At 50.2% G+C, this 23,653-nt stretch overlaps 1 protein-coding gene across 2 annotated transcripts in view; it reads left to right on the top strand.

The window, feature by feature from the left end:
- LOC140415180 (exostosin-1-like) overlaps window positions 1-23,653 on the top strand; it is a 510,761-nt gene that overhangs the window by 406,419 nt on the left and 80,689 nt on the right. For both annotated transcript variants that reach the window (XM_072501034.1, XM_072501033.1), the window contains exon 4: window positions 2,068-2,187. In XM_072501034.1, the coding sequence (XP_072357135.1) occupies window positions 2,068-2,187 (120 nt within the window). The remainder of the gene's footprint in view (window positions 1-2,067; window positions 2,188-23,653) is intronic.

Below are 23,653 nucleotides of genomic sequence, written 5' to 3'. Positions count from 1 at the left end.
AATTATGCACCTATTGCGCAATAATATAAAAAATCAAGGAGATGTCAAAGATTTAGTAAGAGTGCTGTAGTGATCAGCAACTATAATAGTTTCAAGTCACACGCCTCACAACCGTAGGGCGGGATTTTCCGTGCAACCAGCCTCGTGTTTCGTCGCGGCGGAGACAGCCCACCCATTGGCTGGTGGCAGGACCTTCTGGTTCCTCCATTGTCAATGGGACTTTCCGTTGAATGCACCCTTCGCCGGGGGTGCACCGTCGATAGGACTGGAAGGTTCTGCTGACGTGAATGGCCGAAACATTATGTGAAGAGGTACAACCATAGTTTTGAGAAGCAGTAGCACATTTTGATGCAACTTGTGCCTGAGCATTTGAAACAAAAAAGATTGCATTGAGTTACATAGAATATACAGCATAGGGCCAACCAGTCCATGCTTATCAACTACCTCAATTTCTCCAGAAATGCACTTGGTTGGTGAATCCACTTTAGTTTACTTAGTTCAGTGGTCGTCCCGGGTAATATTACCATGACTATTCTTTGGAACGGACAGTCCTTGACTTCTGTTTTTACATCTAACTTTTGCATTCTACACCCATGTCCCCAGTTTTTCACCGAGTGAAGTGTGCTTGATAGACTGAGTGTGTTTGAATCCCACTTTTTGTTCTCGTCAGCGCCTCTTCATTAATGAGAGGACACCTTTCCTGTACCAAGTAACTGAAGATAGATGAGTTAATAGAAGGATGGACATTGGATTGAATCTTTCAGTCAGGCTGACTATCCTCAATTTCACAGAACACTACACACATTCTTTATTCAATCACGCACACTGACAATTTGGACATTACTATCCTTGTTTATTGCTGTTGATTCCATCTGGTCATTACTGGTTAAAGTTTTATTCTTGCTGCTTCCCCGTCTGCCCAGAGTTTCCTCGCCACTCTCTAAGGCCAATGACATAAACTACCTTCTTTTGCCTCACCCAGTTGTCCATTCTTCATGTTTGGATACAGATGAGCTGTCCGATTATGGGGCCTGAGCCTCATCCTGTTCCCTCCCATAACATATAAAAGCTGGAAATCTAAAATAAAAACAGAAAATGCTGGGTAAACCCAGTAGATCTGGCAGCATTGATGGGCAGAGAAACAGAGTTAATGTTTTGGGTCTAAATGGTCCTTAAGAGATCTATAGAAGGGTCATTTAGATCGGAAATGTTAACGCCAGTCGGAATTCTCCGTCCGTTCTTGCCAGCGGAATTCTCCACTCCCGCTGCAGTGAATGGAGTTTTGGCAAAGCGCCAAGTTCTCGGTTCCCGCTGGTGGCGGAGCGAACTCGGATGGGAGAATCCCGGCCTCTGTTTCTGTCCACAGATGCTGCCAAACCTGCTGAGTTTATCCAGCATTTTCTGTTTCTCATCTGGGAGATGACAATTCTGACTCCTTCAGTACAGCAAAAGTGTCAAAGGGATCATCCCGCGGGTCTCGAGGCGGTTATAACAGGTACAAAATAGACACAGCAACACTATTCACTGAGTCCTAGCTCCTAACTCATTACTTGTACCAAATCCCTGTCTGTCCACCCAGAAATAACGATAATCAAAATCACTCCATTGTTGTCAGTTCTGAACCGGCCGTGCCACTTTATTCACGTGTATCCTTTCTGCTTCAAGTCCCTCTTTATATTATCTATACAGTTTTTTCTTGGCCTTCACGAGGCCGTCGATACGTGGCGCGGCGTACTCTCTGAGTATGCCGCTTTGGTGGGGGCGGAGCATCGCGAAAGAGACATCGCCCCTGATTCTGTCAGAAATGTAGATTCTCTGGTCGATCGCTGAACGTGATTTCGGCGTCGGCGACTGGAAAATCCAGCCCTTGGTCTCCCAGAGATCATGGAACAACATGGCAAATTATTGAGTTAAAGCCATCACTGTAGTGAATGGTACAGGTAAGTAGCCTCTGCTGGGAGTCTACCAGTAAGCAGTTGGTGGGAGGTGAATGTTTTAAGAAACTGCCTTTGAACAGCGCTTGATTGTGCAAGCTGAACTAAAAGCCTCTCCCGTTCTACTTTGCAGCTTCCGTCAACAGTCAGGTCCATTGATAATGACAAAATCCTGGCATTCCGACAGCACACCCAGTTCTTGTGGGATGCTTATTTTTCTTCTGTAGAAAAGATTGTATCGACCACGTTGGAGGTGAGTGAGATCACCTTCATTATTGATATATTTCTTTATTTTTTATGATCCTTCTTTGTCTGTAGGGAAACGTTTTATGGTTAATATTATGAAATGAAATGAAATGAATGAAATGAAATGAAAATCGCTTATTGTCACGAGTAGGCTTCAATGAAGTTACTGTGAAAAGCCCCTAGTCGCCACATTCCGGCGCCTGTTCGGGGAGGCTGGTACGGGAATTGAACCGTGCTGCTGGCCTGCCTTGGTCTGCTTTAAAAGCCAGCGATTTAGCCCAGTGTGCTGAACCAGCCCCTATTTTTGGCAGCCTTGACTCAATTAGTAGACTGGGAACTAGGCATTGGTACATCAATGTCAAGTCTGTGCCAGTGAGCAGTAATGGCCCAACATGTACACCATTCGGGCCCCAACTCATTCATCTGGTGAATACCCAAGTTATCTCCTATTACTGGTAAAGGACACTTGCTGCCTCATCCATGCGTTTGACCTAATGTCTTGATGAGTGATCTGGCACATTTCATTATAATAAAGGGACTTGAAGTTGATTAAAGTCTTGCACTTCCATGTAGATTAATTAGCTTTCTGCCCCTGGTTCCAGTCTTAAATACACTGAGGTTTTCACTACAAGCACAACACTGGTTTCCTGCAATTGTCAAACTGAGAAGAGGTTGGAGGTTTGACAACTGAGTAAAGATTTAAGATTGGCAGAATGACCTTTGTTAGAACACTTAGTTCATTCAGCCTGCTTGTTCAACCGTAGACACAAGATCCATTTATTAGACACAAACAGGAGAATCAAATTTCCCAGGCTGGTTTCCCAGCAATATGCAGAATGTTGGAGAGAATAATGAAGCTGTAACTTAAGGAAGGGATTTACACTTTAATATCACAGTCGTTCACTCATTGCATAAAAATCACTCTTGAATAATATACCCTATTAACATACAAACATGTTGGCTCAGTCAGAGCATGAGAATAGGAGCACTATATGGGTCATTGAGCCTTCTCAACCAATAACAATAATCTTTATTAATGTCACAAGTAGGCTTACATTAACACTGCAATGAAGTTACTAAGATCATGGCCGATCTACCTCAACTCTAGTTTCCTGTCCTATTCCCATATTCCTAGACTTCCTCAGGGCAGGAGTGTCATGCCATGCAATGCATGATTTTTAATCCTGTTCCTAAAGTGGAGTCGTACATAATCCAGTCTTACCTGTTGAAGGCCACAGAGCGTAATTTTTGCACGTAGACATGCTCTGAGGTCAGTTAGAGACTAACAGTTTCTTTTTTCCTTTTTAAGTTGCTTCTTCCAACCCGTCCACCTGTCCTAATATCACCCATGTGGAACAGAGTCGAATTTTGTATAATGATTCTCCTACAAAATGCCTTGGACTCTTTCACGATGTTAAAGGAGTAATATAAATGCAAGTTGTTATGGGCGAGGCGTTTTCAGAACCCCAAAATGTATCATGGAGTTCAACCAACCTCCCCCTTTAATGGATTTGTTGCTTTTCCTAGCACACGGCTTGTTCCCTAGGTGTGGTATTTCAATTATGGACATGTGGGTTTTTAAACACAAAACACTGTTTATTCCATGAACTCAACTTAACATCTTAAATAAACATTGGATCTCTTAACACCCCTTACTTCAAAGATAACTCAGAAAATATTGCAACAGTAAATAATTCCTTAAAATGTTCCTTCAAACTTCCAAGAGACTTAACACCTTTAAACAAAATCACATCAGGTTAAAGGCTTTACTTTAAATCACCCAAATGATCCAGAGATAGTCTTTCATGGCCGAGATCCAGCTCACTGCAAAACACAGACGCACACAAGCTCTTTTCAAAACTGAAACTAAAAACCTGCAAAACTAAACTGCAAAATGGCTGACCTGACCTCAGCCCCACCCACTCTCTGACATCAGTTTTCTTAAAGGTACATTGGTTAAACATCCATGTCTTAAAAGTACTCTCACATGACAAAGTTGTTAGAAACTGGCAGCTCCTTACTTCAGTGCAGGGATTATGATATCTTATGGAGGCGTTGTGGCACGAGACCTGTGTTGCTTCCTGTGGGCAAGGCTTGCAGAACCAAAAGCCAATCAGGCAGTGAAGAGGCCAGCGACAAGCCTTTCCCCAACATCAGGACTCCAGGGACAGAGGTCCTAACACCTGCCGAGAGTTGCTGGCAAATTGGAGATCAGCAGCTCTTTTGCTCAGCAGTGCCACGGGAGATATAGTGGTTGCTGCAAGAAAGGCACCCACCAGACGCCCATTATAGAGGAGTGACCTGGATCATAGGTAAGGAATGGCATGTGGGTTTCGTGGGAAGTGGGCTGCAGTGTTGGAGGTGCAGGGGAATGTAGGAGTGTCAGTAGCAAGGTGTGGCTTTCAGCAGCCCATTCCCCCTCCCTTCCTAATGCCAAGCCCTTCAATCAGGCATTGAGTGCCTTTAAAGGACAATCCATCCTCATCCCAAGAGAAAACAATCAACCTGCAGTTGTTTGCTTGTTGTGCACACTGCATGGTGGCAGGCATTCCCACAACTAGATTAATACCTGCGGGAGCGGGATGATGCTCTTAAGTGATCATTAATTGTCCCTTTATACACCTCAATTGGTGATGAAGGTGGAAAGATCAACCATAGGCCTTCCTGCCCCAGACTTAATTGGGGTGGTGGTAGGAAGGCGGCAGGGTGCTCACCCACCACCCTCCCACCTGCCCTTCCTGCCTCCGACCATACCACTAGAGAGGACAGAGGATTCCTCTCCATATTACTGAACTGGTAATCCAGAGGCCTGGGCTGGTAACTCCAAGAATGTGTTCAAAACTCATCGGGCGGGATTCTCCCTTCTGGGGACTAAGTCCTCACGCCCGCCGGAAGACGGGCAAGAATCACTCCGGACTTTTTCTTCGAAGGTCCGGGGTGATTCTCTGTTTTCCAGGGGGCTAGCAGAGCCCCAGCGTGCGTCCCGCAGCTCTGGCTGCCGACGGGGCCCTGCTTGCCAGACCGCGTAGCTGCGCATGCGCACTGCGGTTGCAAGCGGGTCCGTGCAAGTGCGGGGCGACCCACCTCGGCACGGGCACCGCTGACAGAGCAGAGCCCACGCGGAGGAGGGTAGACCCCTCCCAGATTGCGATGGCCGCCAATCGGTGGCCCCCGATCGCGGGCCTGGCCACCACTGAGGACCCCCCCAGAGTCAGATACCTCCCCACCAGGACCGCCACCGTAGCCGCGGGACCCAGCTCCCACTGGGTGGTACCACATGTAAACCACGCCGGCGGGAGTTTGGCCGGTCGGCCGCGGAGAATCGCCACAGGGCCTCTTCCAACGCCCCCCGATCGGAGCCTTGCCGACCGCGCCGCGCCGACCTCGCACGGGACTGGCGGGTCTGCAGAGAATCGGGAAGCGCCGTCGTGCCGCATTTCCGGCATGAACGGTTATTCTCCACCCCCGCGCCGGGCGCGATTCCGGCGCAGAGGGTCGAAGAATCCCGCCCATCATGTCAATTTCAGAATCTTTCAATTTAATTTTAAAATCTCTGCAAGTATAAAGCTGGCATTGAAACTGACTGATGAAGCTACCCGATAAACGGAATAGGCTTTAGAAAAGGAAACCCGCTGTGCTTACCTAGTCTGGCTCATATGTCACTCACACCCACCATCAACATGATTGGTTCTTAACTACCCTCAAAAATGGCCTCGTAAACACGTTCAGTTATGCCCCACTTTCTCACTGTCTGGGTAACAAAGTATCTTCTGAATTCCTTAGTCAGATTGTATTCATTTTCTTACAGTTTTGTGTTCATGCTCATGATATTTTTGGACTTGGAGATATTTGTACATAATGTGTTGACTGATAATGAAATGGGGAATGTTTGTGCAATGGAGAATATATTGAGGTGCTGATATATATTAGAAGCAGTGAATCAATTGTGAGGCATCATCTGCCTGACATAGAAACATAAGACTAAATATTCTTGTTTTGAGTGAACTTTTAGCTGTTGTATAAGTTTCTGGGACATTATCATACAGCTACAAAACAGTTTAGATAAATTTTCTTCAATTAAATACTGGGAAGATCAAAGCCATTGTCTATCTGTCCCTGTGTGAAACTAAACCAGACTATTACAACCTTTGTGTCCGAACTGACCATAAGCTCCCGACTCCATATCGTCAACATCATCAAGAAAGACCACCTACATCTAGCTCCGTAACATCACCTGTCTCTGCCCCGCTACAGCTCATCTGCTACTTAAACCGTCATCCATGCCTTTGTTACCTCTCAACTCAAGTGTTCCAATGTTCTCCTGGTTGACATCCCACCTAGCACCCTGTGTAAGCGTCAGTTCATCCAAAACTCTGCTGCTAATATCTAACTTACACCTCATCTAATTCAGTTGTCATTTCCGTGCCACATTAGCTGCAGGCCCAGCAATGCATCGATTTTCAAATTCTCATCCTAGTTTTCAGATTTCTGCATGGCCTCATCCCATTTCTGTAACCTCCTCCAACCCGACAACCAGTCAAGATGCCTGCACTCCTTCAATTCTGGCCTCCGGCAAACGCTCAATTTTCATCAACCCATCTGCCATAACCTGCCAGATTATTATTGGCTGGGGACTAATGGCAATATATTTTAAGTTTATTGACAACCCAACAATACAGCAACATGCAGAAACAGCAGAGTCAAAAAAAAAAAGAACAGTAACATGCTAAAAGCAGTTACAAGATAGAAAATCCACCAGCACACACACAAACCACTCCCTGTCCCCAGTGGCAGCCCCACATTGGCGGAAAGGTGCCCAACGAGCAGCACAGACCACCAGAAAAGGACACACCAATGCCCTGCCCTAAAGGCAGCACCACATTGGTGGAAAGGCACCCAAACGAGCAGCACAGACCACCGGAAAAGGACACACCGATACAGAACACGGCAGAAGATGAGAGAGGACTCCCTTTACAAAACCAAATACAGAGCAACTACAAGAAACCCAACAAACAGTTAGATACAAGGCAAAGACGTCAGCACCCAAGCCAGCGCACGCTCCCCTCCCCCACCTTTCTCCGGCTCCAGCAACAGCCCCACGTCAGTGAAGAGGTGCCTGCAAGCAGCTCAGTTCACCGGAAAAGGACAGGCAGCCGCGGTTGAGGAGAGAGGGAGAGAGAGAAATAGCCTCCCCCTCACGAGCACCAGGACGGGCCCCTCAATCCCAGTGCACAGAAGCAGGAGGGGCACAGCTGGCAAGCACCCACCGCTAAGCCCAAAATAATAATACACAACAAAAGTACAATAATAATTATACACCCCAACAATACAACACAACCTAGATCAGTACAAACAGCACACATAGTCAATTGGGCCGCCAGCCTACTGCTCTCACAGTCCCGGCAATCGGTCTCCAGACACCATCCAGTCCAAAACTGCAAAAATGAGTCCACTCCACCCTGCTTTCAGCCCAACAGCTGGCCAACCAAAATCCGCTACTTGCTCCACTCCAAGCCGACAAGCAGAGGCAGCCAGAAAAAAGCATGAGTTCCAGGCATAGCAACTACAGGCAGGCAACTCCATCCTCTCTTTCCCCTGCAAGCAACCTCTCCTCCATCCAAATGGCTGCAGCACCGTTCACCCTTGCCATAGTTCCGGTTTCAATGTCCAGAAAAGGCAGTCAGCATACAGAGTAGCATACCGGGTCCAGAAGCAGGGCTACAAACAGGCAGCAGGAGCTCAGAGACAAATTCCATTCCTGCACCTCCACAATCCTTAGTGAGTATGAGCTCCCTGTAGCGCAACAATTACTCAAGTCGAGAAGTGATGAAGTCAATCGAGGCTTTATTTAGCAAGACTTGTTCCCCAGCAGCTCAGTTACAGAATGCGGCTGCTGGGAGAACTCGGGCTCTTATACTCCGCCTTTCTGGGTGGAGCCAGCAGGCGGCAGATCCAACCAGGACCCGGGTCCTGTCAGCCAATAGCCTCTCGGCTTCACAGGTACCGTACTACCCCTAATACATACCACCACATTCACCCCTTGTTAAAAAAGAACCCGGCGGGGTGGTGGTCGCATGGTGGTAGGGGTTTACAAGGCTGGTCCTGGAACTACTTTCATACAGTGGCTATGCATTTAGCCCAACAGTTAACTATGTACAGGTTTTGTCAGGATTATTTACAGATTTTTTTCTTTCACGTGGATTCCACGAGTCGAGCGGGTGCCCTGGTCGTCCTTGTCGATCGCCTCAGCCCTGGTGGTGGTGCAGATGCTGGCTCGGGCACTGTCGTCTCTGGGAGCGTTGCGCTGTTCGTCCCTGTTTCTTTACTCCTGGGCGGCCACGGGAGGAGGACCGATCCACCCGGGAAGGAAGCGGCCGTGGGGTGCGCCGGTGGGAGGGAGGGGGTGATTGGTGTTGGGAGTGTGTGTGTGTTTCCGGCGGGCGCCAGGTCCCGCCGGGAGACCGTGTCCTGTCGGCCGTCGGCGTACGCCACGTAGGCGTACTGAGGGTTTGTGTGGAAAAGGTGAACCCTCTCGACCAACGGGTCCGATTTGTGCGCCCGCACATGCTTTCAGAGCAAGATGGGTCCTGGGGCTGCCAGTCAGGTCGGCAGCGAAGTTCCGGAGGAGGACTTCCTAGTGAAGACAAGGAGGCGCTCGTGAGGCGTTTGGTTAGTGGTGGTACACAGCAGCGACTGGATGGAGTGGAGGGCATCCGGGAGGACTTCCTGCCACCAGGAAACTGGGAGATTTCTGGACCGTAGGGCCAGTAGGACGGTCTTCCAGACCGTACCGTTCTCCCTCTCTACCTGACCGTTACCCCGAGGGTCGTAGCTGGTTGTCCTGCTCGAGGCAATGCCCTTGCTGAGCAGGAACTGACGCAGTTTGTCGCTCATGAAGGAGGACCCCCTGTCGCTATGGATGTATGCGGGGAAACCGAACAGTGTAAAGATGGTGCCGAGGGCTTTAATGACTGTGGTCGCTGTCATGTCGGGGCAGGGGATGGCGAAGGGGAAACGGGAGTACTCGTCCACCACGTTTAGGAAGTACGCGTTGCGGTCGGTGGAGGGGAGGGGGCCTTTGAAATCCAAACTGAGGCGTTCAAAGGGACGGGAAGCCTTTATCAGGTGCGCTCTATCTGGCCTGAAAAAGTGCGGTTTGCATTCTGCGCAGATTTGGCAGTTCCTGGTGGCTGTACGGACCTCCTCAACAGAGTAGGGGAGGTTGCGGGACTTCACAAAATGGTAGAATCGAGTGACCCCCGGGTGGCAGAGGTCCTCGTGGAGGGCTTGGAGGCGGTCTACTTGTGCGTTGGCACATGTGCCGCTGGATAGGGCATCGGACGGCTCGTTCAGCTTTCCGGGACGATACAAGATCTCATAGTTATAGGTGGAGAGCTCAATCCTCCCCCTTAAGATCTTGTCATTCTTGATTTTGCCCCGCTGTGCATTATCGAACATAAAGGCTACCGACCGTTGGTCAGTGAGGAGAGTGAATCTCCTGCCTCCAATGTCGCACAGCTTCCACTATGGCCTGGGCCTCCTTTTCCACTGAGGAGTGGCGGATTTCTGAGGTGTGGAGGGTCCGGGAGAAAAAGACCACGGGTCTGCCCGCTTAGTTGAGAGTGGCCGCCAGAGCTACATCGGATGCGTCGCTCTCGACTTGGAAGGGGAGGGACTCGTCGATTGCGTGCATCGTGGCCTTTGCGACATCCGCTTTGATGCGGCTGAAGGCCTGGCGGGCCTCTGTCGACAGGGGGAAGGTAGTGGACTGGATTAACGGGCGGGCCTTGTCTGCGTACTGGGGAACCCACTGGGCGTAATACGAAAAGAAGCCCAGGCAGCGTTTCAGGGTTTTGGAGCAGTGGGGGAGGGGAAATTCCATAATGGGGGGGCATGCGTTCGGGGTCAGGGCCTATCACTCCATTGCGCACTACGTATCCCAGGATGGCCAGACGGTTGGTGCTAAAAACGCATTTTTCCTCGTGAGAGGTGAGGTTCAGGGCGTTAGCGGTCTGGAGGAATTTGCGGACGTTGGCGTCGTGGTCCTGCTGGTCATGGCTGCAGATGGTTACATTGTCGAGGTATGGGAACGTGTCCCGCAAACCGTGCTGGTCAACCATTCGGTCCATCTCCCGTTGGAAGACCGAGACTCTGTTCGTGACGCCAAATGGGACCCTTAAAAAATGGTAGAGCCGCCCGTCTGCCTCGAAGGCCGTGTACTTGCGGTCACTAGGGCGGATGGGGAGCTGGTGGTATGCGGACTTGATGTCTACGGTGGAAAAGACCTTGTACTGTGCAATCCGATTGACCATGTCGGATATGCGGGGGAGAGGGTACGCATCTAGCTGCGTGTACCTATTGATGGTCTGACTATGGTCTACGACCATCCTCTGCTTCTCCCCGGTCTTCACAACTACCACCTGGGCTCTCCAGGGACTATTGCTGGCCTGGATTATGCCTTCCTTCAGCAGCCGCTGGACTTCAGACCGGATAAACGTCCGATCCTGGGCGCTGTATCGTCTGCTCCTAGTGGCGACGGGTTTGCAATCCGGGGTGAGGTTCGCAAACAAGGAAGGCGGTTCAACCTTGAGGGTCGCGAGGCTGCAGATAGTGAGTGGGGGTATTGGGCCGCCGAATTGGAACGTTAGGCTCTGGAGGTTACACTGGAAATCTAACCCTAAGAGAGTGGGAGCGCAGAGTTGAGTAAGGATATAAAGCCTATAATTCTTAAACTCCCTCCCTTGCACCATTAGGTTCACGATGCAGAACCCTTTGATCTCTACGGAATGGGATCCCGCTGCCAGGAAAATCTTTTGGGTGCTCGGACGAATGGAAAGAAAACAGCGTCTTACCGTATCCGTGTGGATAATACTTTCCGTGCTCCCAGAGTCGATCAGGCATGGCGTCTCGTACCCGTTAACCATCACCGTTGTTGTTGTCGTTTGGAGCGTCCGGGGCCGCAATTGGTCCATGGTCACCGAAGCCAGTCGTGGTTGTTGCATCACGGCATTTTCTTCAGACCCCGTGGAGCCGTCTATGCTGGGGTCCTTGGCTATCAGCCAAGATGGCGGCGTCCATGGATCGCACGCGGTCGGGGGCGGACAAAATGGCCGCCCCCATGGATCGCACGTGGCCGGAGGGGTCACAAGATGGCGGTGCCCATCCTCCCCGTGTAGTGTCCGGGACCCAAAATGGTGGCGCCCACGGGCCGCACATTGATCATTGGGGGGGTTGAGTCTGCTGTCCCCGTTCTCCCCCGGAGATAGCGGCGACCCCCCGGGACTGGCACACCGCTGCGTAATGCCCCTTTTTGCCGCAGCTCTTACAAATAGCTGAGCGGGCCGGGCACCGCTGCCGGGTGTGTTTCGCCTGCCCTCAAAAATAGCAGCGGGGTCCACCAGGATGGTGTGGTGCTCTAGCCGCGCAGGCTTGCGGGGGGGGGGGGGGGGGTGCCGGGGAGTCGGTCGCAACAGGGGTCCATGGAACCCAAGGGGCTGCCGCGCGGTCGGGGCCGTAGGCGCGGGCGTTTTGTGAGGCCACGTCGAGGGAGGCCGCCAGGGCCCGTGCCTCTGTGAGTCCTAACGAGTCTCTCTCTAACAGTCTTTGGCGAATTTGAGAAGAAGTCATAACTGCCACAAAAGCATCCCTGATTAGGAGCTCCGTGTGCTCGATCGCGCTCACCGACGGGCAGTTGCAGTTCCTTCCCAGTATCAACAGTGCCCTGTAGAACTCGTCCAGCGATTCTCTGGGGATTTGCCGTCTTGTCGCGAGTTGGTGGCGTGCGTAGACCTGGTTTACGGGCCGAATGTAGACTCCTTTCAGCATGGTGAGCGCCGTCGGGAAATCCTCCTCGTCTTCAATGAGCGTGTAGATCTCCGGGCTCACCCTGGAATGCAGGACCTGCATTTTCTGATCTTCCGTGGTCCGGCCGGGGGCCGTTCGAACGTAACCTTCGAAGCATGATAGCCAGTGTTTAAACATGGCCGCCGAGTTTGCTGCATGGGGGCTGATTCGCAGACACTCCGAGGCGATCCGGAGCTCCATAGTCTTTTTAAGTCTGCTTAATAAATTGTAGCGAAACAATTACTCACTCAAGTCGAGAAGTGATGAAGTCAATCGAGGCTTTATTTAGCAAGACTTGTTCCCCAGCAGCTCAGTTACAGAATGCGGCTGCTGGGAGAACTCGGGCTCTCATACTCCGCCTTTCTGGGCGGAGCCAGCAGGCAGCAGATCCAACAAGGACCCGGGACCTGTCAGCCAATAGCCTCTCAGCTTCACAGGTACCGTACTACCCCTAATACATACCACCACACTCCCCCAATGAGCAGTGCGCAGAAATCATTAGCAGAGTCACCTGCATAAATAGATCTGGCCAGTGTGGAACCAGCTAGAGGAGAGAGCAATGGTGGAGTACTACTGTTGTATATATGTAATTGTAAATAAAGTTATTTCTTTTCGATTCTATAAACTCGTGCTGGATTCTTCGTGGCCCTCACAAAACTGGCGACGAGGGTTAAAGTGGATAGTTGTCTACGCTGCTGAAGCTACCTCCCTGGAATTTTGTTGGAGACAGGTTGGAAGTTTTTTTCTGTTGCACCATGCCTCTTTATGGACATTTGGATGACTTTGATGCTGCGCTGGAAAGTTGGAACCAGTACGCACAACTTCCGGGCGTTACTACTTCCGGGCGAATAACATCACCGAAAACGAGCGCCAGGTGGTCATTTTGCTCACCGCCTGTGGCCCACATACGTTTGGGGTGATTAGGAGCCTGACATACTCAGCTGCGCCTGACAGCAAGACGTTTGATGAACTTGTGCCCTTAGTGGGGCAACATTTTAACCCAACTCCGTCCACGATAGTCCCGCGTTACCAGTTTAATACCGCTGAGAGGACCCCACGAGAATCCCTTGCTGAGTTTTTATCCAGATCGTTTGGTTTCCGGTATTAACAATGCGGCCACCCAGAGGAAGGTTGTTAGCCAAACCGACATTGACTTTTCATCAGGCCATCCAGATAGTGTTGTCCAAAGAGAGCACAGAACGGGGAGTGTATGAGCTACAGGGAATGGAAATGCACGCCTTGGGTCGCAACCTCTTCCCTCCAAAAGCATCTCCCCGTACCCCTGCTGTACCTTGGGTGGGGCAGCGTCCGGATCGACGCCAGTGGCCGCCGGACGTTCCTCTCCAAAGGTAGCCTTCTCCAGGAACTATGTCAGTGTTGGACTTGGGGCGCCGGTCCTGGTCCCAGAGGCACCGTTGTTCTGACAGAAACTGGGGCCAGCCCAGGGGCCATACCTTCCATTCGGATGAACCTGCAGAGACTACTCCCGAGGATGTGGAGAAGGGGGACGACTGCCTGCAGCTGCATTGTGTGGCAGCTCTCTGAGTAGCCCCCTGTAAGGTGATGGTACGGGTCAATGGTCACCCACTTGAAATGGAGTTGGACACTGGCGCAGCGGTCTCCGTGATTGCCCAGAGGACATTCGACCACATCAAGCAGGGTACACAGACCCGTACATTGACCAATACATAGGCCAGGTTGACCACCTATACGGGGAAACCATTGGACATTGCTGGAACTATGATGGCCCCTGTTGCTTATGGACGCCAGGAGTGGTTTTGCCCTCTTATCGGGGTGCGCGGCCACGGGCCCAGCCTGTTGGGTCAGGACTGGTTGCGCCATTTGCGGCTGCAGTGGCAGCACATCCTTCAAACAGGTTCTGGAGGGTTGACGGAGGTACTAGGATGGTATCCAGATGTATTCCAGCCCGGTTTGGGGCAGATAAAAGGGGCAGTAGCTTTTATCCAGCTTGAACCGGGAGCCATGCCGCGCTATTTCCAGGTGCGCCCGGTGCCTTACCTCTCGCTCGTAGAAGCGGAGCTCACTCATTTGGAGTCTTTGGGTATTATCAGGTCTGTCCGTTTCGCCGACTGGGCAGCGCCAGTTGTACCGATAATGAAGCCAGGTACCATGGTTCGCTTATGTGGCTATAGTGAATACGGCTTCCCGGCTCGACTGATATCCAATTCCCCTCATAGAAGATCTCTACCCGAAGCTTGAGGGTGGACTCTCGTTCACAAAATTGGATATGAGTCACACCTATCTACAGTTGGAGCTGGACCCTGCCTCCTGGCCACATGTAACTATTAATACACACAGGAGCCTGTATGAGTATACACGGTTATCCTTTGGAGAATCCTCTGCCTGCGCTATCTTTCAACGCGTCTTGGAGGGCATCTTGAGAGGTTTACCGCGTGCCGCTGCCTACTTAGATGACGTTTTGATTATGGGAACTTTGGAGCAGGAACATTTGGAAAATTTGGAGACTGTCCTTAGACGCTTCTCAGAGGCTGGAGTCCGTTTACATCGTACAAAGTGCTCTTTCGGGTGAAGGAAGTAGTCTATCTAGGTTATCGGGTGGACAGCAAAGATTTGCACCCCGTCGCAGAGAAGGTGCGCGCAATTCAACAGGCCCCCTCCCCGACTGACGCTTTGCAGCTTTGTTCTTTTCTCGGCCTCGTAAATTATTACGGGAAGTTCCTCCCCAATCTGGCAACTACGCTGGCCCCATTGCACCTTTTGTTGAAGAAGAATCACACATGGGTTTGGGGTCAGCTGCAAGAAACCGCTTTCCAGCAGGTGAAACAGCAATTGTCGTTGTCTGGGTTACTAACCCACGATGATCCTGGAAAGCCTTTGCTCATCACGTGTGATGCATCCCCATATGTTATTGGGGCCGTCCTGTCCCACAAGATGGAGAACGGAGCCGAGCAGCCGATATCTTTCACCTCCCGCACATTGACTGCAGCGGAAAAGAAGTACGCGCAGATTGTGGTGGGCAGCATGGACAGCTCCTCAGCGAGTTGCGGACAATTTCCTCCAAGCTGTCAGAATTTAGCGTGGAAGACGGTATCTTCTTCTGGGGGACGCGTGTGGTCGTCCCGGAAAAAGGCCAGGAGCTGATACTAAAGGACTTGCACAATGGGCATCCCGGGATGACCAAAATGAAAATGTTGGCCCGGAGTTACGTCTGGTGGCCAGGCCTCGACACCGACATTGAGAAGGTGGCCCAAAACTGCTCCATTTGCCAGGAGCATCAGAAGCTTCCACCGGCCGTGCCCCTACATCACTGGGAATGGCCAAGGCGGCCTTGGGCACGCTTGCATGCGGTTCTTGTCGGCCCTTTTCAAGGATCCATGTTCCTTTTATTAATCGATGCCCAATCTAAATGGCTAGAGGTCCATAAAGTGATGTCCTGCGCAATGATCGAGAAGATGCGTTTGCCTTTCAGCACGCACGGCCTCCCCGAGGTGCTCGTCACGGACAATGGCACTCCTTTCACAAGTGAGGAGTTTGCGAGGTTCATGACGATGAACGGCATACACCATATCCGTACCATTCCGTACCACCTGGCTTCCAATGGGTTGGCGGAGCGTGCAGTGCAGACGTTCAAACGGGGCCTAAAGAAACAAACAGTCTTCCGGGTCTATGGACACTAGACTGGCTCGTTTTTTGTTTTCGTATTGGACCACTCCACATGCCGTTACTAGGAACGGAACTCCTAATGAGCCGGAGACTTTGCACCCCTTAACATGGTTTTCCCGGACATTGGCGCCAAAAAACTTTGCACTCAAAAATGGCAGGAGCATGGCCTTTCTCGGTATCGGCCGATTCGGCAGTTTCGCCTGGTGACCCAGCGTTCATTTGAAATTTTGCTGGAGGTGCCCAGTGGGTCCTTGGCGTTAGCTTCCGACAAAAGGGCCCGAGCTGTTACCAGGTGCAAGCCCAGGGTCGTCTCCAGCACAAACATTTAGACTACGTTTGGACCAGACGGCCACCTCTTCCAAAGATTCCCTGCCCCCGGAGCTCACTTCTACAGCTGCAGAGACCAGACACAGTAGAGATCCAGCGCATCGTGCAAATGGTGTCTGGCCTGCGGCAAAACAAGTCTGAAGCCCTCCTTTGCCAGGTTCTTTGATGGGTCCCTAGGACTTTGGCGGGGAGGGATGTTATAACCTGCCAGATTATTATTGGCTGGGGACTAATGGCAATCCCACAATCCTTAGTGAGCTTGAGCTCCCCCAATGAGGAGGGCGGAGAAATCATTAGCAGAGTCACCTGCATAAATAGAGCTGTCAGTGTGGAACCAGCAGAGAGGAGAGAGCAGTGTTGGAGTACTGTTGTTGTATATATGTAATTGTAAATAAAGTTGTTTCTTTTTGATTCTACAAACTCGTGCTGGTTTCTTCGTGGCCCCCACAAAACCATCATTGCAGCTGTGACTTCAGCTACCTTGGCTGTAAACTTTCAAATTTAAGTCACTTCACCTCTCTACCCCTCTCTCCTCCTTTAAGACATTCCTTAAAACCTACTTATTTGACCAAACTTTGGTTCATCTGCCCTGATATCCTGTTTATGTGGCTTTGTGTCCAATTTTATTTTATGACATCCTGGTATGTCCCATTATTGGTGCAACATAAATTGTTATTGTTAATTAGTCATAACTAAGGAGGATAAAGTAGGAACGATCCAGGTCTGCAAAATGTTGAGAGCAATTCATGGTGTGAGAGTAACCAGTCTTTTTCGCACAAAACAGTGCATGCTGATTCCCAGGAGGCTGGTCTAAAATGAGCAAGTGCCAGGTATGATAAGAGATTAGAGAATAAAGATGGGCTGCAAGATTGATCGACTGGTAGCACAGGCTCTAACACTGTGTCTATTAGCTAAGCAGATTTGTAGGTATCATCTTATGGTGGGAGGATGTGACTGATGATTTGTAAGGCTAAGTATCAACTGAGACAATCAAATACACAATGGAATGTGATGATTCCAATTACTCTGAAGCAACAGACCAAAGTGGAATAGTCGAGGCGTGAGGAGAGATACATATTATAGAATATGGCATGGCTACCTTTAAGGAGTGGAAGGATTTAGTCAGAATTTTCTCTTTTCAAATTAATAGATGGATTAAAGTCTGTAATAGTGTAGATTGTATCCAGATGGATTTGTTTATTGTCAGGTGTACCGAGGTATCGTGAAAAGTATTTTTCTGCATGCACCTCAAACAGATCATTTAGTACATGGAAAGAAAAGAAAATACATAATAGGGCAACACAAGGTACACAATGTAAGTACCTAGACACTGGCATCGGGTGAAGCATCAATCAGGTCAGTCCATAGGAGGGTCGTTTAGGAGTCTGGTAACAGTGGGGAAGAAGCTGTTTTTGAATTTGGTAGTGCATGTACTCAGACTTTTGTATATCCTACCCAATGGAAGAAGTTGGAAGAGTGAGTAAGCTGGGTGGGAGGGGTCTTTAATTATGCTGCCCGCTTTCCCCAGGCAGCGGGAAGTGTAGATGGAGTCAATGGATGGGAGGATTTGTGAGATGAACTGGGCTGTGTTCACAACTCTCTGAAGTTTCTTGCGGTTTTGGGCCAAGCAGCTGTGATGCAGCCAGATAGGATGCTTTCTATGGAGCATCTGTAAAAGTTGGTAAGAGTCAGTGTAGACATGCTGAATTTCCTTAGTTTCCTGAGGAAGTATAGGCGCTGTTGTGCTTTCTTGGAGGTAGCGTCGACGTGGGTGGACCGGGACAGATTGTTGGTGATGTGTACCCCTAGGAATTTGAAGCAGTCAACCATCTCCACCTCGGCCCCGTTGATGCAGAACTGGATAGTGTAAATAGAATGAGTGGATAGGGTCCATGATCAGCTGGATTGCACTTAACCTATGGAAAACAAATGGTTGTGCCAAGAATGGAAAAGAATGTATAAGGTGTATTGATATGTATAATATAACAATGAGCAGGACATAGGGCCCGGGTAGGCATGGGAGGCCGCACACGTTATTGCCAGGGCCAGCTTGCACGGTGCGCTCTGATCGCCTGCAGGCTCACTGCTTAGGAGGGAGGGAGTGGAGAGGGCGGTGGGGAGGGGCGGAGGGCGCTACTGGCCAGGAGCATGGACACCACATCCCAGACCCACACCCACTCACCTCCCATACTACCTAACCACCCGCTTGCACACCCTCCTATGGAACTGGTGCTGCGCTGTTCTGGCACCTCCGCTGCGGGTGTCACCGGCATGGGCCCCATCACCTCCTCCTCCCTCGGGGTGCCCGATGGCCCCCAGGCTACTCCATTGGGCGGGGTTGCGAGCGGAGCCATCCCCTGAGACCCGCCCCCGTCCCCGTCCCTCCGCCACCTGCCGCTGCCAGTCCTTGAGGCCCGCTCTGGTCTCGACCAGGGTCTGCAGGCTCGCGGCCATGGAACACAGGGAGTGGACCATCTCCGTCTGGTACTGCGCCACATCACGCTGCGACTGTGCCATCACCCTGTGGGTCTCTGCCACATCAGCCAGTGACTGGGCCACCTCCCTCTGGGTCTGGGCCACCTCCCTCTGGGACTGGGCCACCTCGCCCCGTGTCTGCACCACGCTGACCAGCGCCTGGGCAATGCCGCCGAGGTTCCCAGCCATGTCCTGCTGCGACTGGGCCACGCTGAGGAGCGCCGCTGCAATGTCCAGGTGGCTCTGGCACATGGCTGCCTGTGAGACGGCAACCCTTTGTGGTCCTGACCCATCCGCCACCTGCTGTACCGGATACAATGTGTGGTGCGCACCAGATAGTGTCCCAGGAGCCTCTTCATTAATATGCCCAACCTAGGTGATAGTCTCTGGGATGCTGGAGGGTGTTGGAGACAGCTGTGACGGAAAGTCCGTGTCTTCCTCCGACCTGAACTCCGGGGTGTCCTGAGTCTCGGGCGGAGGGCTGGTGTTCGGGCTGCTCTCCCTGTCAGTGCTTGGCCGACTGGGGGCACCAGCTCTGGCTCTGGTTGGGGGCGGGTGACTCCAGATGGACCGGCCCCATCTCCGGCAGGTCCTGTAAGACACAAACGGCATGTATGATTAGACAACGGGCCGGGGTAGAGTGGGGTGAGGAGGGGTGTGAGGTGCGGAGGGTGGGCCACACATGTGTCATGGGGATCTGCAACTATGCAAAAAGGAGCTTTGACAAAGAGTCATCTGGACTCGAAACGTTAGCTCTTTTCTCTCCCTACAGATGCTGTCAGACCTGTTGAGATTTTCCAGCATTTTCTCTTTCATTTCAGATTCCAGCATCCGCAGTAATTTTCTTTTATGCAGGGTCTCACTTGCTCACCCGCCGCTGAACTCACCCTCGGTGATCTCCCTTTCCTCCGGGCTGCCGACCATGTCTAGTGCCCACTTTTGGGCATGCTGAGGGGCCACATTTCTGGAGGTCCCCCTCCTGTCTTCTCCCGCTCTCGGCAGTTGTGCGCGGCCTTCTCCTGGCTGGGGGAACACAAACAGCAAAACCGTTAGACGGTCCTACGCATACAACCCAGGGGCTGGGTAGATGGTGGCCTCAGTGGCCAGGGTACCTGGCCATGAAGGCTGGCATGGGTGCTGGCATGTGGGACAGGGTGGAGAGGGGTCGGATTGCGGATGTGTGGGGGTGGCGGGGGTTGTGCCAGGGGCACTGCGCTGCCTACTCACCCTGGCCGCCCTGAAGAGGTTGTGCAGTTTCTTCCTGCACTGCATGCCAGTCTGGGCGACATTGCCCACGGCACTTACCACCTCTGCCACCTCCACAGCAGATGGCGGCACCTCGCGGTCTTCCTCCCGGGCCAGGGTACAGGGGTCACCGCCTCTCCTCCATGGCATCCAGGAAGGTGTCCAGCTCAGCGTCCCTGAACCGTGGTGCTGCTCTGTACCCAGCCATCTTGTTGACTGGGACGGTGTGTGTTGGGGACGGATGGTTTTAAGTGCAGCTGCACGTGTGAGCCTCCTGTGGGCCAATCACAGACCCAGCGAATCCAGCACCGTTCGCATGGAATTGATGTGTTCCATGTGGCGATGGTGCTAGCTCATTTAAAGTAACTGAATCGGAGCAGCTGTTGCGCCATTTTTTAATGTCGTAAAAACGCCGCTGTTTCCACACTGGCGTCAGCATTTTGTCTCCAAATCGGAGAATCCAGCCCCAGATCAGGCTCAATAACTCAGATTGCTGATTCTTCATCAGAATCGGGGAGGGTTAGAGATGCAACAGTTTTTCAGCAAATAGAGTCAAGGAAAGGAAGAACGGGAAGGGTTGTGATAGGGTGTAGACCGAGCGTTAAATGACAAACAAGATGATGGTGCAAGGAGATGATAATGGAACAAGAAAAAAATCACGGATGGCTCCAGAGGAGGTGTAAATGGCAACGGTAACATCATTACCAGCATCTGCTGTCCAAAGAAACTGGAGCAGTGGTATTGATCTGGAATTGTTAAACTTGATATCAAGTCCGGAAGGCTGTCTTTAAAAGAAGAGATGCTACTCCTTTGTGTTCATTGGAGCAAGATAAGAGGCCGAAGACAGAGAGGCCAGAGTGGAGTGTAGAATTAACGAGCTACCAGCTTTAGCATTCTCCTTGACCTTGGTCATTCTTCATGTGAAGGTGTCAGTGGGCTATTTGACCACAGGATACAAGAGGCTCCTGAACCCATCCCCACTGATATCCGCACGTACCCGCTTTTGAACAGTATCAACCATTTATCCCAGATGTGCCGAGGCTGAGTCTGTCCAAACAAACTCAGTGGAGACCAAAGTTTAAACCCTGGACATTCTTGGTCTGCAAGAATCAGTTCCATGAGCTCAGATCTCTGAGCCACTGAGGGATTACTCTCTCAGAGTGACTTTAAAATGTATTCAACAGCTGTCATCATTCTGTCCAGGGGAATAAATACATATTACTGTCGCAGAGATACACAGGTGAGCATGTGCACACACCCACTCATTCTCCTATAAAGTACATGTCCCTACCCCCCCACACACAGCCGTTCCCATGCAAAGGCACTCAGACCCCATCACCACCCATCATCACAGCCACATGCTCACCCGCACACTCATCCTAAACATGCATACGGACACATGCATTGATACATGCGCATACCACTCACCTGCACATATACTGCATACCTGCACACATCACCGCACAAACACACTCAAGACAAACACATGGCAGAGAAAGGGCTTAACAAAGCATTGCCAAATTGGGAGGGAGGAGAAAGAGGTGGTGACACTCTGATCAATGCCAGCGGCGGCCTTTCTACAAAGAAACTTGACTCCTCAACTTGATCAACGGTCAATGAATCAATTAGTTGTTGCATTTCCCACAATAAATTCAGAGTCATTATTCTCCACCTGTGAACTGGTGCTGAATAGATTTAATTCTGAACTCAATGTACCGTGGAATCGACTGAGCTGGGCTCCTCAATCCATTTATTATGTGCACAGTAAGATTCCTGTTTCTGCCCGGTTGCTCAGCTGATGAAGACACCACTTTGACTAGTTCTGGTCGATAGGATTAAGGAAATGTTTGACTGGCACACTGATTATGGAGCTTAAGAAAAGGTCAGCAGGTAACCGGAGTTAAAGTTCACTTATGTCCTCTGGATGCTTTGAGAAACTGAATGAGATAAAGCAGACTCCTGTGTAATGTTCGGCAATTCTCCAATGCAGCAACAAAGAATGACTCCTGCATGAATTTCAAACACATCCATTCACCAGGTGAAGCATTTACATTGCGAAACAATGGATTTCAAATGTAATTCTTTCCTAATCGATGCCATCGACCATTAGAATTTCTGCATCCAAATATCTATTAAGGGCAGAGAGAGACAGAGAGCGGTCAGTGAATTACAATTAGGCTCAGGGGACTTGGCCAGGGAAAGCAAAAAAAAAAAATCTTCGTGAGTTCATTGCTGCCAGGCACGCAGGAAAGTGCGGGTGGGCATGAGGTCAGAATTGAAGGAGCGTGAGGATTGTAAAGTTGGAGGAAGTTATACAGGTAGGGAGGAGTGAGGTCATGAAGGGATTTGAAAACAAGGACGCCGGATCGGGACCCAGTTTTGGTCTGCGAGCACAGGGGTGATGGGTGAACAGGACTTCTGCAATTTGAGCTACGGATTGTAGAGTTTCTGGATGAGCTCATGTTTTCTGAGGGTGGAGTACCAGCCAGGAGGCCTTTGGCATTGTCGAGTCTGTAGACGACAAAGTCACAGATGAAGTCATTGGTAATTGCCAATTGATCAAAAGGTGTTATACCGTAGAATGCCAGATGATGAAGGATAGTACTTGAGCCAATCTTTATATACTTTCATAAGTATATATTCACAGAAATACACATTGCAAATACACAAATCCCAACCCAACAACAGTTTCTGTCCGCTCCTATTTATAGGAACACGAGTGAACCCCCCCCCCCCCTCCCCCATTAGTGTCCACTACCTGAATACATTTAAAAACAATCAACAGACAATTAACAAGGGAGATTCAGAATTGATTTGCTGTAGGGCTATCCCAACTTAATTGCCCAAGAGAAAGGTTGAATTTCTGGGCTAATTGAGTTGAAAAATGCAGTGTAAGAAAATTGATCTGCCTTTAACGCCCATTGCCAGCATCAGGCATCTCACATCTGTGAATACACCAAATTGTTATGGGCCAGGGTTTAGAAAACTCCAAAGTATATCATGGCGTTCACCTGCCCCACAGCTGTTTATTGGTTTTGGTTATGAGGAGCATCATGGCCTACCTTTCAGGTGTTATTCAACAAGAGGCCTTAAGCATTTTAATCAAAACAAAGTGTATTCTACAAATTCAGTTAACATTTTATGAACACACACAGTAAGCACTTTTTATCAACTATAAACATAAATTCCCCACACAGCTGCAGTTCTCTCTCTCTCTCTCTTTCTCTATATATATATATATATAAATATATATCCCTTAATAACTTCCCTTTCTGCTGTTTCAACTTGATAACAACATCCAATAAAGCCAGAAAACACTTTGTTTTACCAAAACAGTAGGTTTGAATTCGTTACAGAAAACAGTTAGCATTTTTAAATTATCAAGTGATCTGGACACCTTTTAACATACAGAGAGAGAGAGAGAGCAGAAGCTTTCTTTTTCTGAAACCAGCTTCCAACAGTGCAAACCGAAAGTAAAACCCAGAGCCACAGCCCAGCTCCAGCTCAAATGAAAGTAAAAGCCAGAGCCACAGCCCAGCTCCACCCACACAATGACACCACTGAAGCTATGTGATAATAGAACACATTCCTTAAAGGGGCACTCACATGACAAGATGCAGAGTAGAGATTTCAATGCTCAGTTCCAACCTGAGCAAACCCAAGCAAACCCTTGTTCTTGGATGATTATCCCTACCATATCAGTGTGGACAGATTAATATCCTCCACTTGGGCTGCCTTACGGCTTTTAAGAATGAGCTCAGCAGTTTTAGCACCACTTCCGCACTGAATTGGGGACAGTTTTGTGTCGGAGAGCCACGTCCTCCAGAAAAGAGTTTGAGCCTGCAGAACTTTGTGGTCAACAGAGAGAATGGAAATTTTCATCTCCTCAACCCAGATTGGATGGAACCAGAGCTCAGCAGAAAGGACAGCATATTAAA

Source organism: Scyliorhinus torazame, chromosome 1, assembly GCF_047496885.1.
Source record: "Scyliorhinus torazame isolate Kashiwa2021f chromosome 1, sScyTor2.1, whole genome shotgun sequence".
NCBI classification, from domain to species: domain Eukaryota; kingdom Metazoa; phylum Chordata; class Chondrichthyes; order Carcharhiniformes; family Scyliorhinidae; genus Scyliorhinus; species Scyliorhinus torazame.
This window is presented reverse-complemented; position numbering and strand designations above follow the sequence as displayed.